Source organism: Leptonotus elevatus, chromosome 1, assembly GCF_054856555.1.
Source record: "Leptonotus elevatus isolate MCC_2025b chromosome 1, RoL_Lele_1.0, whole genome shotgun sequence".
In the NCBI taxonomy this organism is placed as follows: domain Eukaryota; kingdom Metazoa; phylum Chordata; class Actinopteri; order Syngnathiformes; family Syngnathidae; genus Leptonotus; species Leptonotus elevatus.
This window is the reverse complement of record NC_141239.1, coordinates 29780501-29798744: the sequence shown is the minus strand read 5'-3', so window position 1 is coordinate 29798744 and position 18244 is coordinate 29780501. Positions and strand designations below refer to the sequence as shown.

Here is an 18244-nt window from a genome sequence, read left to right as displayed (position 1 = left end):
TCTACCATTAATCTGAGCGTGAGGGAGGAGGGGATTAGTATATGGTGATTAAGGAAGTCTTAATATGACATTTATGTACAATAAGTACAAAGTGGGAAGGATATAATTGACGAATATACACATACAATATGTGCAATATAAAAAATAATTATGTTCTCTTGATTTTTATTATGCATGCATAATGTACATGTACCGGTAGGCTACTGTAATTTTTGCACATTCACGTTAAGTCATTAAAAAAAAATGTTTTAACCAGAGGACAGATAATTTATTCGTTAATGTACTATTCACTTTTTTATTCTACTTGACTTGAATAGATGAATAAAGTATTGATCGAGCAGACGAGCACCATGATGGGGAATCAAATTTGAATATTCATACAAATTCTTTCAGACATACAGGCGAAGCTACGGTTATTAAAAACAAATAGTTGAGTAATAAGTAATAGTTTGTCACTGTTTATGTTAATTTAATAATATTATTTTTAAATGAAGCCAAAACAGGCTTTCTGTTGGTCAGGTTACATTCTGAGTGACTTGCTAGAGTCAAACCGCGCCCCCTCGCCTCGGATTGGGCCAGAGCGCAATGAAAGCCTCGGCAGCCATTGGCTCTAGTTTCTACTGACGTCATCAACAAATGCCGGATGTGTTGTGTCTCACATGTGTGTACACAGAACTCGCAAACAACAACCTTTCCCCCACCCGGCAAGATTGTTGAGGTAATTTGACTCTTAACGGTGGCTATAAAATGACACCCACGTGACTAAGTTTTTTGATTGACGCTTTTTAAATAAATAAATGAACGTCCTGAGCGCCGTCACGTTGTGCGTGTCCGCCACAGTTCGTCCTCTGCTCCTCGCCCCTTGTCGTTGTCTTCTTCTGCGGCCTGCCTGGCAGCCACGTCGTGCCATGGCCGACATCAACAACAACAAGCACAAGATGGAGCAGAAGAAGCTCGCCAAGCAGAAGGCGAAACCGCTGCGTTGGCTGAAGACCAAAGAAAGCCGCAACAAAAGCTACGAAGTGCACAGCCCCTCCACCGTGTACGTGGAGGTTGTCGGTGCCGGAAGTCGAGACAACGCCGCATCACTTTACGTCTTCTCCGACTCAAACAGGTGCGTGCTTTACGTGCGTCGACACGACCACACTTCATGACGTAACTTTGGCCCGGTCTCTTCTGCAGGTACTTGTTCAACTGTGGCGAAGGGACGCAGAGGCTCATGCAGGAACACAAGTAAGATAAACCTCTACATTATGATAATTAATTTGATAATCTATTAGTTGTCGATTAATCTTATCACCCCTAATGACATTGTCATGTTTTGCTTGTCTTGATGTAACAATCTAATTTCTGAGCGATTGGTCCCGCCTTTCCAGGCTGCGAGCGTCCCGACTGGACAATATATTCTTGACCCGGATGAGCTGGGAGAATGTCGGCGGTCTTTCCGGAATGATCCTCACCTTGAAAGACACCGGAGTACCCAACTGCGTCCTCTCGGGACCCCCTCAGCTGGTGAGACCCTTAAACAGATATTGGGACACAAACAGGATGTCATGAAAATGTGGAATTGCGCAAACAGCCAAATAGTGACGTTTGGACAGAAGTATTGGTGTATATCTAGAGTTTTCACAAAAGTTTTGGGACACCCTTTGAAGTGAAAATAATTTGGGTGAAGTGAAATGTGAAGAAAATGTGAAATTGCCTTCCCTTGTTTGCAGGAGAGCTACGTGCAAGCCATCAAGACTTTCTCAGGGCCGCTGGACAACATCAATCTTTGTACGTCTTCCGCCTCTGCTCATCACAACTTCTTTCTCCTTTCACTTCCGCTTTTAGTTTTGCGTTGTCTTTCCCATCAGCTGTTTGTCCATACACGGACCAAGCATACACGGATAACACCATGACTGTTTTGCAAGTTCCAATCTTTGGTGAGTTGGAAACATCTCATTGGCGTGATCGTCTTTGGGACCACGTGAACTTTCTTACCTTACTTGTGGTTTGATTAGGGGATGTCGTTGATATTTGTCAACTGCGGGTATGTGAAGCCCTTTGGGACTCTTGCGTGATTAAGGGCTATATAAATAACTTGACTTGACTTCTTTGTCTGTAGCCTCACCACGGAATAGCCAGCACTCTCCAAGAAATAGCCGCTCCGCAAGTCCGACCTCCCCCAAGAGAGTTGGCGGTCACCCCTCTAACAATTCAGGTGGCTTCCTGTTGAAATGTGTCTTTGTGTGCACATTTGACATCGTTAATGAATAATGAGTACCTTATTTTTCTTTTAGGAGACAAAAGACGAGACTCGTCGCTGGTGGTCGCATTCATATGCAAAGTAGGGTAACCTCAAATGTGCCTGTGTTTATGTGTGTGACCTTTTGAAGTCAAGTGCCATTTTGTGTAATGTGTCAGATTCATCCCAGGAAAGGAAACTTCTTGGTGCTCAAAGCCAAGGAATTTGGACTTCCTGTGTGAGTAATTTTAAGACCTCCTCGAGTTTTTGTTTATTATTTGTATTAATCATTAGTGGGGGGGTTTGGGGGTTCCCCCCATTTTTATTTGTTTTTGTGTAACTTCCTGTCTACATTTTTGGAAGTATCAACCTGGATTACCCTTTTCTTTGTGACAGTAGATACATTTGTACTTAATTATTTTGGTTAGTTACTTTGTATTCTGTTTGAACATAACATGTTGTGTTTACACTGAGTCAGAAGCTGTAAACCAAATTTGATTCAGATTAAAATGAATAAGCGAAAGCCTTTTTCACATTTTCCCCTCACAAATATGATTTTCACAAAATATAAGATGTTGTGTAATTGGGCAGTGCTTTGATGTGTATTTGAGGTTGCTAATTAGGTGTTGATCCATGATTTTGTTGCTGATGTAAATGAAATAAAACCGTCTTGTTCATCCTATAGCGGCACATCGTCAATCGGCCCACTCATCATAGCTCTGAAGAGTGGGAAAAGCATCATGTATGATGGCAAAGAGGTGCGTGTTGCTCATTTCATAATTGGGATTTTGCCACATTCGACTGCGTTCACCGTGTAAAATTTATTTTCTAGTGATTAGGGAGTTGGGAATGTGAACTTTGTTTGGATTCATTTCCACGTTCCCTAATCACTACAAAGGAATGAATATATGATAATAATAATAATAGTGGACTCATGCCTGAAACAATGAACCGAATGCCCCCAATTCACTATGTTGGGATTTGAAGTTGACTCTTGAGTCATTGTGTCCGTCAGATCCGACCGGAGCAGGTGTGCACACCCAGTGATCCGGGACCGGTGTTTATCATTGTGGAGTGTCCGTCCCAGGAGTTTGTCACGCCTCTCTGCGACAGTCAGTCCATCTCAAGGTCAGCCCAAGGTCACAAACACTTAGGGTTGCAAGCAACTAACGATTATTTTGATAATCAATTAATCGGTCGATTATTTATTTTTTTTGCTTCAGAATTTTGCCTTTTTTCTGTTGGTTACATTCTTGCCAAAAATATACCTGGAGTAGTGTTTTGTTCAATTTTGCACATGCCCACATCAAGAGTTCCCTTCAATTTCACCATGCCAGTATTGCACCTTCTCCATTAATAAGATATTTTCAAATTGGCTTTTTAACTATAATAAAAACTGTCCAGAGAAAAAAATACCATTCCAAATATCATTGTATGGAAAAAAAAATGTTCAAGGAACATACATACACTGTTTTTGTGTTGTTTACATTCATGCTAATGGCTCAACCTGTGCCGCCGTAAATGCTTATTTGCGGAAGATGCTATACCCTTGCATATACAGTAGCTCACACGTTCTTTAGTGTGACGCTGAGCACGGAGCTAGCACATGAACTCATTCACTCCCAGCCATTTTCACTGAAGCAATCCCCTTCACTCCGGGCTGTTTTACTGGATTTTGACAGATTTTGCAAGGCCACGGAATATTGTGTTGTCACGATACAAACATTTTGACTTCGATACTATACCTGCCTAAAATACCTTGATACCGGTACTGAAACGGTACCTCGACAAAACTCTAAAACAAATTATATTTATTTATTATTAATTCAAAATATTAGTATGTATACATGTTAGTTTATGTACATACTGCATATATTTATACTGTATGTGCTTTAACATTGCATGCCATATTCTTGAAGTACTGTATTTGACTGCATTTGATGTCTTCCGTTTTAAATATTGGCAATGCAGTGGCACTCCAATGACTCAATGTAACGTTGCTTGAGTGTGCGTGCATGTCTCTGCTCTTCTTCATTTCGCTCCCAATTAGTCGAATGCGTCATCAAATACTACAAACTGGAACAAAATAATTCACACTCCACTTATTTTTAAGGGAAGTGTCAAAAATGCGTCGCAACCTGTGTCTGTTGCTCTGTAGGTCGTCTGAGATTTTTCTATTTACAACTGTGACTTCCTACTGTGTGCCTGTTCATTGAACGCACCTTGAGTCCACTGCAGGAATGATTGCTGCTTTTTCTTTTGCTTCTCCGCGAAAAACATTTGCTCTGGTTACAAAACGTTTCTAAAACTGAAAATTGAAAACCACACGTGTGTTCTTCTTAATGTGTTTATTGAAAACATGCGTAGGCAATGCCAATGCTGTCGCGTGGCTTCCATTCTGCTTGTGCGCTCCCATGGAGCCTTAATTAGCGCGTCATACTTCTCAACAAGGAGTGCACGTCCAGCGAGCGCTTCAGTGCGTGAAGCCTTCTTCCTGCGCCCTCTCGTACACACACTGAAAGAGGCGTGTCGCTTACTTAAGGCGTTTTCCACATATCGGAATTGCAATTAGCATTAGAATATAGCAACATTTCGTCATTATTCACAAATCTATTTAGAAATGTGAGTAAATTAGCTTTTTTTCAACATGGCCCTGGTTGATCTCTTTTGCTCTGCTGGCCATTTCTTCAACCGATCTTTACAGTTGAGAGGCTGTATCAAAACCTTCTGTATGCTCTAGTCTAACATAAACATAAAAACATATAACTTAAAACATTTCAAATAGAAAATATTTACACGTTTTTGGGAGCAAATGAGTTAGTCGGGTAAGGGAACTTCTGCATCACACATCCATTTGGAGGTGTTAATTTGCACAATTTAATCTTAATGCAAGCGTTGCGCTGAAGCGACTGCTCATTATTTGAGTTATGTCACACTTAATACTCATAGTTCTGAGTTCTTAACGCGCTATAGATTTTTAGATTTTATCTTAATAAACTCACGGCGCTGGGTCGCCGTCCTTCGTTTCAATGCACACATGTTTACGCTTGATGTGCTCCCGCAGAGAAGTCGTGCTGCCATGCCAAGCCAGCTCCTTCTTGCATATTTTGCATGTTGTTTTGGAAGATTTAGTGAAAAATGCCCCCATACTTTAGAAGACTCTTCTTCTTCTTTTTTTTGCGAATTTTTGCTATACCACCATCCGTTGTCATCTTGCTTAATGCAGTGAGTGTTCCGCCAAATCCCGTGATACAAAATAAGGTAACCTGGCAATAGATTGATAATTGTGATTCCCTCAAGGGAGTTCTTCACATTATCAATCTGGGATTTGCTCGTGAAAGGAGGGCATTCTGTACAATACTTCGAGCTGATTGGACAATGCGGCATCTTGTAAACATTTGTTTTGACTAATAATGGCAACGGATGAAAATGTCGTCTTCGGTCTCGTCTTGGGGGGGGGGGGGGGCACACGAACATGTTTACCTGATAAAAATGCACGACGCGCCTCACGCCGTTCGACATTCAACAAAGAAACGGTGATTAATTCTGCAAGAGCAGAATTAATTGTTCGTCCATGTTAGGTTTGTTTGTTTACCCCGGCGTCTGCGCTTCCTGGTTTTCTCACAGCTGCATGTCCCACTCTAAACAACGCCTGATTGGTCCGCCCCAAAAAAGGTCAGTTGCGAACGGATCAGCGGGATACCGCAATAATTTAAAATAAGGCTTACTATTTATTGGCTGTTAACCACTTCTCCTGCCATACTGGTTGCCCACAACCAAATGTGACTCATTACTGCTACACAGTGGCTTGTGCTAATGCATAATAAATCTAAACGCTGAAAAACAGACCGCTGCGGTAAAAAACTGTTATTTACCAACTAATCGGTGACTGAATTAGTTGGCAGCTATTTTAATAATCTATCTTAATCGATTAGTTGTTTCACCTCTACACACACTAGTGATAGACGGATATGCTTTTTCGGGTTGTTAGTAGTAGTATTTACTGATTATTTGTCAAGAGGCCTATAACTAGTGATCTGTGAACAAGTGATAAAATGGATGAAACAGGACCTTTCCTGCAGGCATCATAGTGGTGGGGAGGAGGACGCCCCCGCTCTGGTGGTGCACATAACTCCGGAGGCGCTGCTGAAAACTGATCAGTACCAAGACTGGATGAAAAGGTTTGTTTTCTGCTTTCCTGTCTTCTTTCACCTTCTTTGACTTATAGTCCACCAAATTGAAATCCTTTTATAGTGGTTAGTGAGTCGGGAATGAATGAATGGTCTCCGACACAGATTCCCGGCCAGCACCGAGCACCTGATCCTCAATGAGCACGCTGTCACCTCCCACAACGTCCGCAGTTACCAAATCCAAGCGCAGCTCAACATGATCCACCCCGACATTTTCCCGCACCTCACCACCTATACGGCAAAAGTAACACTCGGGGCTCTTTGCTGGACATTTGTGCTAGTTTTATGCAAATTGTGGTTTAAAGGTTGTTGTTGTTGTGCTGACAGGACCCACGGGCAAATCTTGAGGTGTCTACAGTACGAGCTGAGTGTCTGCTCAAGTTCCAGCTGCGACCAGTCGCCGAGTGGCAAAGGTCAGTGGGCGCACTCTTCGTCTTGGATGAGGTGGCAAATCCAGGTCCAGAAAGTAAAAACCCTGCTACAAAGCCAACTTTCAAGTGTTAACTACCTGCTCGTTTACCTGCTAGTGAGCTAGCTAGCTAGCATCAGGGGCTAAAGCCAAATTGTGGCAGGCTTTTTACTCTCAGGTGCTCGCTAGCTAGCATCAGAGGCTAAACCAAAGCCAAATGTTTTTTCTTTTTCTTTTTTGGGCCAAACTGTGTCAGGGTTTTTACCCCCTGGACCTGGATTTGCCACCTCTGGCCTTGGATGAGGAACAACGGCCATGTGAAAGGGAAAATTGGAATGCCGCGACAGTGGAGTATGCCACTCGCTTGTTGTTGTGAATTTTAACTATTGACAAGCTAAAGGCAAGAATGATTTTTATTTTTTTGTGTGATGTCTGTGTGAAAAGGGCTCTTCTTGTGTGTCCTTCATTTAGAGACGCAATCCCCCCCTGCAACTATGAGGAGTTTGTCAATGACGTCCCCGACTTCTTGAAAGAAGTGGAAAAATGTCAGCAGCTGCGCTCAAGCGGCTCCTCAGCCCCTCCTGGTGAGTTTAAATCAAATCAAATAGTGTAGTAAATATATAACACAGTTAATCCTTTGCACGCATGTTACATTTTTTTTGGGTGTGCAGGCTTTCACACTATATATGCAAGTGCAGATTTACCAGTAGAATTGCATGCCTTCAGTGTATTACCGCATTGTGCCACAGCTGGTTGGGCAGCACTGACCACTATGCAAAGCATAAATAAAAGCAAGAAGAAGAATGACCTGCAATCTTTTTTTTGTTTTTTTTTGGAATGTGTTGTTGCTCCTTGCGGGTTAAAGTTGCAGTTATTTAAAGGCTTATAGAATAATGTCAATGCTATTTCAGTTAGCCTAGTCTATGGTGTTTTGTATTGAATGCTAGTATTAAGCCAGTTGACTTTTATTATGGTTTGGTTGACATTTGGTGTTAAAATATCTAGTGTCTTTTGTTTTATGTGTGAGTTCTTCAGTAAACTACAACTAGGAGGGACAAAAAACACATTGCCTTTTGTTTTGGACAACTGTGCAAATGTAAAGAATACAATACTTTAAAACGTATTGCTCGCATTAAATATTTATTAACACAATGAAGGAATATTTTTAAAAGTGGATTTTAATGTGGCAGGGGTAAAATTATTTCAAAAATGCTTTTCACGCGGTCTCTCTACATCACTGATCACATACTGTCATTTATTTATTTTTATTAGATTATTATTGTATTTATATTATTTCTGTATTTTTTTGTGTATTTGTGCCGGACAAGCGGAATATCCTGAATTTGTTTTCCTGGGAACTGGCTCGGCTCTGCCCATGAAAATCCGAAACGTCAGCAGCACTTTAGTCAACATCAGGTTGGTGGGAACAAGCACACAAGCCACAAAGTGACGCTAATATGCGACTGTTTTAATTTTGTGTATTGATGCATGCGAGGCCATCATATTATTCTTTTAGTTACCGTCACATGGAAATGAACCAGAATAATTCTGAAAATGCTCTGCTTGTTTACAACCATCAACATGTCTGGAGTCATTTTAATACTAAGTGTTTGGTTGTGTTTAGCGCGGGCCGCTCGCTGCTGTTGGACTGCGGCGAGGGGACCTTCGGGCAGCTGTGCAGACACTACGGCGACGGCGTGGACGAGGTTCTGTCCAACATCTCGGCTGTGTTTGTGTCGCATATGCACGCCGACCATCACACGGTGAGGTGACGCCATCGCACATCATGAAACAAAGCAAAAACGTATTGTGAGCATACATTTGTTTTGGCCTTGTTGTCAGGGTCTGCTCAAGCTGCTGTACGAAAGACAACGTGCCCTGGTATGTAAAAAAAATACATTGAATATTTTATTGCTTTCATTTCGTTGCCATATTACTCTGTGAGACAAATTTATGGAACTTTTTTTGGGGCCCATGCATTTTGCTGGCAATGTGACGGCGCCCCCTATTGGTGTTTTAGGCGACTTTAGGGAAGGCCTGGAGTCCCATGTTGCTGCTGGCCCCCAGGGACATGATGAGCTGGCTGCAGCTGTATCACGACGGCTGCGAGGAGATCCTGCATCACATCAAGTAGGTCGCCAAACGCATCTTTGCCTATAAACATTTTCATTCTCAACATGACGTTGTGGGGTATTTGCGAGTGCTAGAAGACGTCGGCGGTAGTCGGTCACATTCTGCCACCCAGAATTACCCTGGCGCCTGTCGTTGACACACATTATGAAAAACTCCGTCTCCCGGACCTCATCTTACCTCTCATCTCTTTCAGCTTCATCCCGAATGGCGTCCTGTGCCACAAAGAAGTAGCTCCTAAGCGGACGCAAGCGTTTATCAAAGCACTACTGACAAACAACGCCTTGGAAAAGGTTTCAACTACATCGACTTTCTCCACCCATCCTAGGGCGGGGTGGGGGGTAATTACTGAATGAGCAAGCCACCCCCCCACCCCCCACCCCCCACCCCCCATATTGTTCGATGTAGCTCACTAGTCTAAACATGGTATCTAATAAATATTGTGTTTGTAGAATTGATTAAAGCAGCAAAATTCACCCCTTTATCCATCTGAGGGGGCGGCCATTTTGTCACTTGCTGTTGACTGAAAATGACATTACTTCACCTAAGGGCTCAGGTTATGATCAATCACGACTCTGCCTACAAATGTCACATGACCAAGCTCAGAAAACAGGTGAGCCATCATTGGTTGTTGCGGAAACCCTGGGAAACTATGATGTCATTTTCAATCAACAGCAAGTGCCAAAATGGCCGCCCTCCGAACAGGATAAAAACAAGTGGATTTTGTCGCCTAATTCATATTTCACACATGCAATATTAATCAGAATGCCGTGTTTAGACTAGTAAGAGTGCAAACAACACACACCATTATTTTTAAGAAAGTTGTTGGGTTGATTTCCCTTTAAAATCAGAATTTTGGGGCGTAAAAACATTCTACGGTTTTATTATAAACTGCTGCTTTTAACATTTACATATTTTTACACCCGAATTTGTTTTTTGTTGTCAGTTTGAGACGTGCACAGTTCATCACTGTAAGAACGCCTTCGCCTGCAGCCTGACTCACCAGTCGGGCTGGAAGGTGGTCTTCTCTGGAGACACCATGCCCTGTGACGCCCTGGTGCACATGGGTGAGTCACTCGCACCACCTGAACATAAACATTCCTTCTTCAGTCACAGCACAAAAATCTCAGATCCGTCTCATGCCTCAGTGGTCACCGTTGATAAAATGGCGATTGACTGTTTTTTTGTTTGTTTTTTGCCTTCCAGGGAAGCACGCCACCCTGCTAATCCACGAGGCCACACTGGAGGACGGCTTGGAGGAGGAAGCTGTGGACAAACGGCACAGGTCGGGACAAACGGCACGCACATCATCAATAAACAACAAATGTAACGACCCAAAAGACAAAACCAATCGAAATGCACACTTAAGTCCCAGAATTGCTATATTGCTAATAGAACCGACATTCCGCCACCTTTGCCTTTCACACAGAAACCCGGACAAATATTAGCTCAAAGCACAGGAATCTTGCCAATAGCTATAATTTCACAATATGACGTCACACTAGCGCAGGGGTCTGTAACCCAAGTTGCTTTTGTCCCTCTGCTGCAGCTGGTTTTGGAAGTTAACTAATGAGTATTTCAGATATTTATTTATTTTTATCTTGGTACTTAAAATGTTATGAGGTTCTAGAGCAAAAATCACATTAACCAGATCTAATAAATGTTTTAATTGGCTGTTATTTTTGCAAGTTGTGTTGTGTCCCCCCCACACACACACACTTACGCATAACTTAAAGGGAAGTCAGACCCCAAAAAATGTCTTTACAATATGTTCAATCCGCTCCCATTAGTCAAAACACGGCATTCAGATTAATATTGCGATTGTGGAATATGAATTAAGAAGCAAAAACCGCCTGGTTTTTATCCATCTTTGGGGAGCCATCTTGTCACTTGCTGTCAGCTGAAAATGACATGACCAATCACGTCTCCTGTTTTCTGAAGCTGAGCATTTTCAACATGAACCAAACTGTAATTGTCAGTCCGTCATTTTATTTGAACCACATTTCTCTCATCACTTCGTGGCATTCTGTCAGTCCGTTATTTATCAATGTCTGTCAGTGACGGGCCGAGAGGTTGGTACTTGAGCCCGTTCGAGACGATCGGACTGAGAGACAAAAACCCACTTCCGTTTTTTTTTTTTAAATAAAGTTTTTCGTTATTCAGAAAAACGGGACTATAATGGAACAATCCAAAACTATTATACCGGTAACCCTGGTGGGGAAACGGTACAAGTGACTCTTTTGAGTATTTAAGGTTGCCTGCCTGCTCTAATATCCCACCACCAGGCTTGAAATAACGTTTTGTTTGAATAGTAATCAATGGCTTCATTTGAGGAGCAACTTTCTTTTGAGGTGCAGTTTTTTGCTGCCTGAAGGAAGAGTTTTATTAAACAATAAAAATTAACAATATAACAACTGAACAGTTGGCTTACTTTTTCAATATATACAGTAATCAACTTTTTTTTTTGATTTCTTAAAGTCGTATTTTGAATGGCAGCAAGAAACATTTCTCGCATAGTTTTCAGTTTAAACTCACTATTGCTGAATGGGTGATTATGGTCCTTTAGTAAAGCAAAATTATTATTATTTTTTTTATCTATTGTAATGTAATTTTTAGTACATTTATTGTGCTCCAAAGCCAAAATCAAAATGTAGGTCTCTGTTGTAACAATTAACATTAGTGATAATTATAAATCTTCAGTGTACTACAGTAATATATTTTTTAACCTTTTAGGCCTGCCACTTCTCCCAGCTGGTGTACTCCATAATGTATTTTTTTTGTGTATAATTTTCTCTCCAGACACTTATTAAATGTCTGCTGTTTTGTTTAGTTTTTTTCACAATTGGAAACCCTCTGCTTTAGCATGGTTCCAGCTAGATGTCTGTGCAAAGTGCACTTCATCACCCGAGCACTTATTTCCGGTGATGGATTACATTTCACTCTTGGGTTAGCTTAGCAATTAGCATTGCTTCTGCTTCTTTACTCATTGTCCCTTCATGAGAACGAGACCTGACAGAAGGTTTGGCTTATTCGCTACCATAGAGACTATGATTACTGACTTAGGAGCGACTCCATAAGCCAGCAGAAGCTGGTTGCTAGCTGGCTGGTGTGGCCTGAGTAGCAACGAGCTTGCTTGAACTTCCTACTACTACTTCCCAGTGTAGGTGATGCTATGCAGAGAAGCTTTTTTTTTGGGGGGGGGGGGGGGGCTGTCAGAAAATCTCTGATTCTCAGTTGCTATTCTGTGTTTGAATGAAAGTGTGAATTTTGACTGATGTCATGGTGCTTACGTGACTCTTCCCCCCCCTCACCCCACCCGGACAGCACAACATCGCAGGCTATCGACGTGGGCATGAGGATGCAGGCGGACTTCATCATGCTGAATCATTTCAGCCAACGCTACGCCAAGATCCCGCTCTTCAGCGACGACTTCACCGAGCGAGTGGGCATCTCTTTCGACCACATGCGGGTGAGGCAACTGATCGCACCCTTGATTTTGTCTTTAAAAGGCTTGATTTGTGAGTTTAAATGATGTGACCACACTTAACTTTTACGGGTGGGTACCTCATGAAAAAAGGGAGTTCACTGTAAGAATGCAGTAACGAGGTCCTTCTTGTGTCTGCCAGGTGCGTCTGGGAGACCTGAAAGTCCTCCCGACTCTGATCCCGGCACTCAAGAAGCTCTTTGCAGAGGAGCTGGAGGAAATGGATCAGAGACGAGAGCGACGGGAGCTAAAGCAGAAATGGACGGCCAGCGACGCCGACCAAGAGGACAATGACTCTGCCGTCCTCCACACCAAGAGACTCAAGAGCAGCTGATGATTTTGAGTTACACTGAACCCTCGCTATTTGCCATTGGAAAGTAGCCGACAATAACGGCAAAGTACTGTTTTTGTCAAAATAAGATTCCTCAACTCGTACATACTTTCTTTGTCACCAAGACACCACTTCACCATAGTTTCTTGGCATGTGGACAGCAACACAACTGTTGTCTAGATACAACTTTTCACCTCACTTCAAAAAATAGTTCCTTGGCACCAAAGATGGTGGCAAATCATGACTTTGGATTAAACTCCTCAATTCACCTAGACATTGCTTCATGTTAAGATACCTCAAGGTAAGCACCAACGCACTACTTTTGCCTACATTTCAACTCCCTTCCGTAACGCCAAGATAGCGCGATAATAATATTTTTATTTTGAGTTGGTGAGATTCTGTGAATTGGTATATTCGCGAATGCCGGAGTGCAAATATGTGGAGGCTCACTGCATTTCATCCAAGCTGAGAAATTTCATTTTTATTTGAATGCAGTGTTTGTTTGCTTTTCTTGAACCCTCCTGGTGCCCTTTTCGTTTCCTAACCTTTTATCTTTGAATGAGTGACAATTTTTTTCCATGTAGAATACCTTTTTAATGGGGACAATTGAAAAAAATGAATAGTAGTGAATTAACATGACAAAATGTTTCCGTCTGTGGTCTGCTGTTAAATAATCACAAACAGTTTCTTGCGTGTCAGTTAGTTTGCATATTTAGACAACCTTGGTCCAAACTGACCTGAAGCAGCACCAATGCGTTCAACCATGATGTGCACAAAGCAGACTGAACTATATTCTCTGCTAAATTGTCTCCTTTAAATGATGTAACATTAAATGTGGTCAAATTGACCCCAAAGTTAATAGGAGGTTTAAATAGACGAAAGCGGCGTTACACAGTCTGGACATAACATTTTGTAAAGGTGAAAGGTTACTATATTTTTGTGACTTTTGGCCACATCTATTGTCTTAGTTTTGTGGGGGGTTGTCATCCATGGATGCAAAGCACACCAATAATGAAGAACAAATTGCACTGAAAGTGTTCATGTCATCATTTGAAATCACCGTATAAAGGAACTTATTTGAACACTTAACACTGGCTTCTTGTCTGGTTTTGGTTCTATTGAACAATATTTGTATTGCATTACCACAAATCTGTACTGTAAAGCCAATGCGAACATCAGAGGAGGGAAGTAACAAAGTACAAATCCTTTAATATTGTAGTCACTACAGTGTAGTGTATCAAATGGACAATTCCGAACGTCTGGGCATCTATATTTCCCCAATGCAACACAATGCAAATGCTTTTAATACGGTGAAAACAAACAGTGTATTGTATTGCTTTTGCCTGTGGCTATTACACAAACCAAGCAGATTGTATAGTATGACCAAATGATAAAATTTTGAAATCAAAATAATCCTCACATCAAATTACAATGATCTAAAGTCCAATGCTTTTCAATGAGCGGAGAGCGTCATTTTATCGAGATGACCGCCATTTTGACTAATGACGTAATCTCTTGTCAATATCCTTTTTAATTGATAAATTAATTTAAGCAAACGCTGGGCACCGATTGTGACCAGCCCTATTATGGTCCTCGCTAGTTGCTAGCTATGGTTGTGTTAGAAATCATTTCTTTGATTTCCTGCGTGTTCAAAATAAAACTCAAAGTTGAGATCTCGTGAAGAAGTTCTGGCCAGCTTTTATTATTCAGAAATTTCCGAAGCCACTTTGGATCCTTGCTCAATCAGCGGTGACCGCAAAGTGTGCCTCTCGCTCTCTGCTCTTGCACACTTATACAAAAACAGTGTTTAGAAAGAATACCCCCCCCCCCCCCCCCCTGTCATCTTGTCCTGTCAGCAGAGTGAAATACACAACTTAGAATCCTACTCCAGTTCTTATCTCAGTCCACTCCAGATGTGGGTAAACAATTGGTCCCCGCCTTGCACCAGGAAATTTATGGACAGACCTCTGCTTGCACTTTCAAACATCCCCTCATTTAGAAAACTCAGAAACCTTACTAGACATTTCTTTCCCAGGGAGAAGAACAAAGGACTATAGATTGACTAACATTTGAATTAACTGTTGTCTTATTATTACACAGCTCTAACTAATATCAAAAAACGGTTAAAATATAAATTGAAACAGAAAAACAATGTTAATAATCTAACAGTTGCTAGTAATGCTAATCATGTCCAGTTGGTGTTTGTGGAATTGTGGTATGTTTTAGGTGAGTAATTTGGACTCAGTGATGTTCTAAAAGTAGCAACAAGAAGTAGGCTGTAAAAAAAGTGTCATAGATTAAGAGGTAATTACTAGTTGTAAAATGTGAGGTTTGTGACAAGCGAATGATTGCCATTTAAGGAAAAAGAACGGTTTGACTAATGCACTTGCTAATTGCATGGTTGTAAATTTAAAAAAGGACTAAAACGTGGGAACACAAATTTTATTAGCGTAATTTAATTCTTCCTATAAACGCAAAAACTTGCAGTGTTTTTAATGTTTCCTGTTTTAAGATTCCCCAAATGCACTTCACTTTCCGTCCACTTGGGGGCGTCCAAGCACCATTTTAGCTCCCGTCCTGCAGCTACTGATGCTGAAGAGAAGGAACATTCCTGCAACTGCAAATAGTAGTAAGTAACGTCAATGTATATCGTGTTTTATATGGTTAAATACAGAGTCAAATGGTTATTGTAAGCCAGTAATGCTTTGAAAGATAGTCAGTTAAGTGCCATGGACATATTTGGGAACAGAATCAGTGAATGGTTATGAACGCCGCAACTGCGTAAAAATACTTGGATATGAGAACACTGATAGCGCGTCACAGCCTGTTTGTCAAACAGTTTGTCAAATCTAATGTAAAAATGTCAGTTGCAACAAGTTGTTGCTCTAAAAGGTGTTCTTTTTCAGCGAAATGTATGCCGTATTAAACAGAAGTCGGTGTTTTGAACAATGTTTGGTTAAAATAAAACACATTGTCATCACAATTGCAAGACCCAGGGTTACCACGTGTCATCACTTATTATCGACAAGTAATCAAATGTAAGTACTTGCACTCTGACTGAAAGAAGTGGTTATGGGTGGTGCATTCTTATGTTATTTTTTTATAGCTATGGGATTTTTTAGGGGGGTCGCTTGCAGTTTGTTAGGCTTAGGCAACTTCAGTGTTCTACTTAGTTCTTTATTGCTTGGAATGTTTTATAAATCAACCCCTTTCAGCTCTTGCAGCGTTATTTCTTTTTTTGTTTGTGTATTATACTCACTTTAATTCCTTAATGGAAAATTCAACAATGAATGATTAATAATCAATATTATTGGTAGATCTAGAGGGCCCTGAAATCAGATTTTGATTCTGGCCTCATGGAGGCCCTGCAAACCAAAATCTCTATCATAAAAGAAATATCTCCTTTAATATATTCAATTTATTGGCTTCGGCATCTTGTTTGTTACTCCATCATGTACTCTGCATTTTTTCGGGCCATCACACACAGCCTCTCCACAAAAACGCTGCTGATGTAAATGCGACGTTTCCGAGATGAGCTGTTTTCCGAGGCGTGACGCCGTCAGATACTCGTGCTCCGAGACTTTTCAAGCGCTCGACAAAGGTCGCCTGAATGATAATAAGAGGCTTTCGATAGGCCTCAGCATCCCGGCATTAGGCACTAGGCAGAGCTAAGTATGTGTGAGTGTGTGTGTAAGTAGGTGTTGTGCGCATGTGTGTGTGTTTATGGTACGTGTAGACAAGCAGGCGTGACTTGGCTGCTCAATGCTAAACCTGATGGATGTGTTACGACACATGTTGTGTTTGTCAACGTTGCAAGTGAACTTGTCTTATTATACTAATCTTATGTATGGACTTCTGGGAAAATGTATTACATAATTAGGACCCGGTGACCAGGCGGAATTGCTCTTTTGAATGTTGTGTCCACTGATGAATGAATCTTCTTTTTGAGGGCTTTTAAACATTATTAATTTAAAACACACTTAAACTTAAGACACTTTTTCCGAGTGTTCCTTTGGGCCTGTTCTCACTCTCTTGCTGTCAAGAAATGGTGGAAGAAGACAAATAACATTTGAGGAAGTGAAAAGATTATTGCTCTACAGTTCTAGAAAAGGCAAAGCTGTTATTGTCACTCTAAGCTGTATTTTACTGTAAAAGTGAACCAAAGAGTTACAAATTGGAGACTTGACTCAATTCACTGCCACTGACAAAATATATTTGTCAAATATGTTTTTCAGCGAGTAGTCGTGGAAGAGGACGATGCCAAGCTTGCATGTGATATTCCCATTAGGAGTTGGGCACAACTTGAGCCACAACCACAACAGATGGGCCAACGTGGCATGTCTATTATTATCGGAGGATTTCTTTATTATCTGGTTTATCTGTATGATGTCAAATTGGTCGATGACTGCCGATAATTATCGGCCACCGATATTATCGTGCATCCCTAGTTAATTATGTTGCACATCTTCTAATAGAGCTCAGTGCTGCCCGGCATGTTGTGGCACAACGTGGTAAAGCGCACCACTATCACTTTGGACTTGCCTGTATACTGTAAGAACCCATAAAATGATTGTTTAAAAATCTATGATCTGCTGGGGAATGCTATTTTGCTTTTCTGAGTCAGTCGATTATGGGCAAGCATTAAGAGATGACATCACAAAAGACGTGAGCGCCTGCGTTTGTCTTTGTTTATTCAGCATGGAATGAAAGCAGTTCGCAAGCGCCACCGCTTGGACATGCCCCCCACACCTGAATCCAAAGTCAATTATGCGGCGCCCTCGCCTCCTGCCGCGTTCCGCACCTCGCTTCTGCAGCGGCGAGATTCAAAGCGGGAGCTAATCCGAGCCGACTGGAGGTCACGGTCACACGGAGAGCCGGGTAATTGTGAGCGGCCCGATCTGGCGAGGACCACGAGTTTACTGTCAGTCAGCCGTCGGCTCGCATCTTCATCCTTGGTCGCGTCAATCCATATGCGGACCACCTTGAACGTCGTTGAGATGAAAACATACCAAGAGCCACAAAACATCTCAAATTACTTGAAGGAAAAAAGTGACTTCAGTAGTCATGGCGATTCAGTGACACTAAAGTCAGCCCGTATATGGAAGCTAATGTCTGCAAAATCAGATTTGGACTTTGTGTTTATGATGTTTTTATATGTTGATATTTTTTATAATGAAAAAAATACCAAAATAAATGGTGCTATTTTTGGGACGGCTGTAGCGGGTTCATGGCATTTCACTTCATTACAATGGGAAAAATGTATTACATATACAAAGTAGATTGAGTTATGAACTTAGTCACGGAACAATTAATTAAACATGTAAGGCAAGGTTTAAACATACAGTACATCAAAGTAAACGCAAAAAGTAGTACTGCAGACTATTTTGATATCATTTCAATCTCATCTCACGTCGCTCCTTGTAATCTGAAAATCAATCAAAAGGATCCGAATTGAAATGTAATGCACCTAAAA

General features: G+C 41.4%; 1 protein-coding gene across 2 annotated transcripts; it reads left to right on the top strand.

Moving 5' to 3' along the window:
* The first annotated feature begins 638 nt into the window (after window positions 1-638).
* On the top strand, window positions 639-13860 carry elac2 (elaC ribonuclease Z 2). Of its 2 annotated transcripts, XM_086095482.1 has the most exons (24): window positions 639-718; window positions 841-1114; window positions 1183-1233; window positions 1377-1512; window positions 1719-1776; window positions 1857-1925; window positions 2108-2203; window positions 2283-2329; window positions 2407-2465; window positions 2913-2985; window positions 3243-3355; window positions 6310-6408; window positions 6523-6661; window positions 6745-6830; window positions 7298-7410; window positions 8155-8242; window positions 8451-8589; window positions 8669-8707; window positions 8847-8956; window positions 9153-9249; window positions 9903-10023; window positions 10163-10241; window positions 12281-12425; window positions 12583-13860. In XM_086095482.1, the coding sequence occupies exons 2-24, from the start codon at window positions 909-911 to the stop codon at window positions 12772-12774; spliced, it is 2355 nt and encodes a 784-aa protein (XP_085951608.1). In that variant the 5' UTR covers window positions 639-718; window positions 841-908; the 3' UTR covers window positions 12775-13860. The 2 variants fall into 2 exon arrangements, with proteins under 2 accessions (XP_085951608.1, XP_085951599.1); XM_086095473.1 differs by having other exon boundaries at window positions 645-1114.
* The last annotated feature ends 4384 nt before the right edge of the window (window positions 13861-18244 follow it).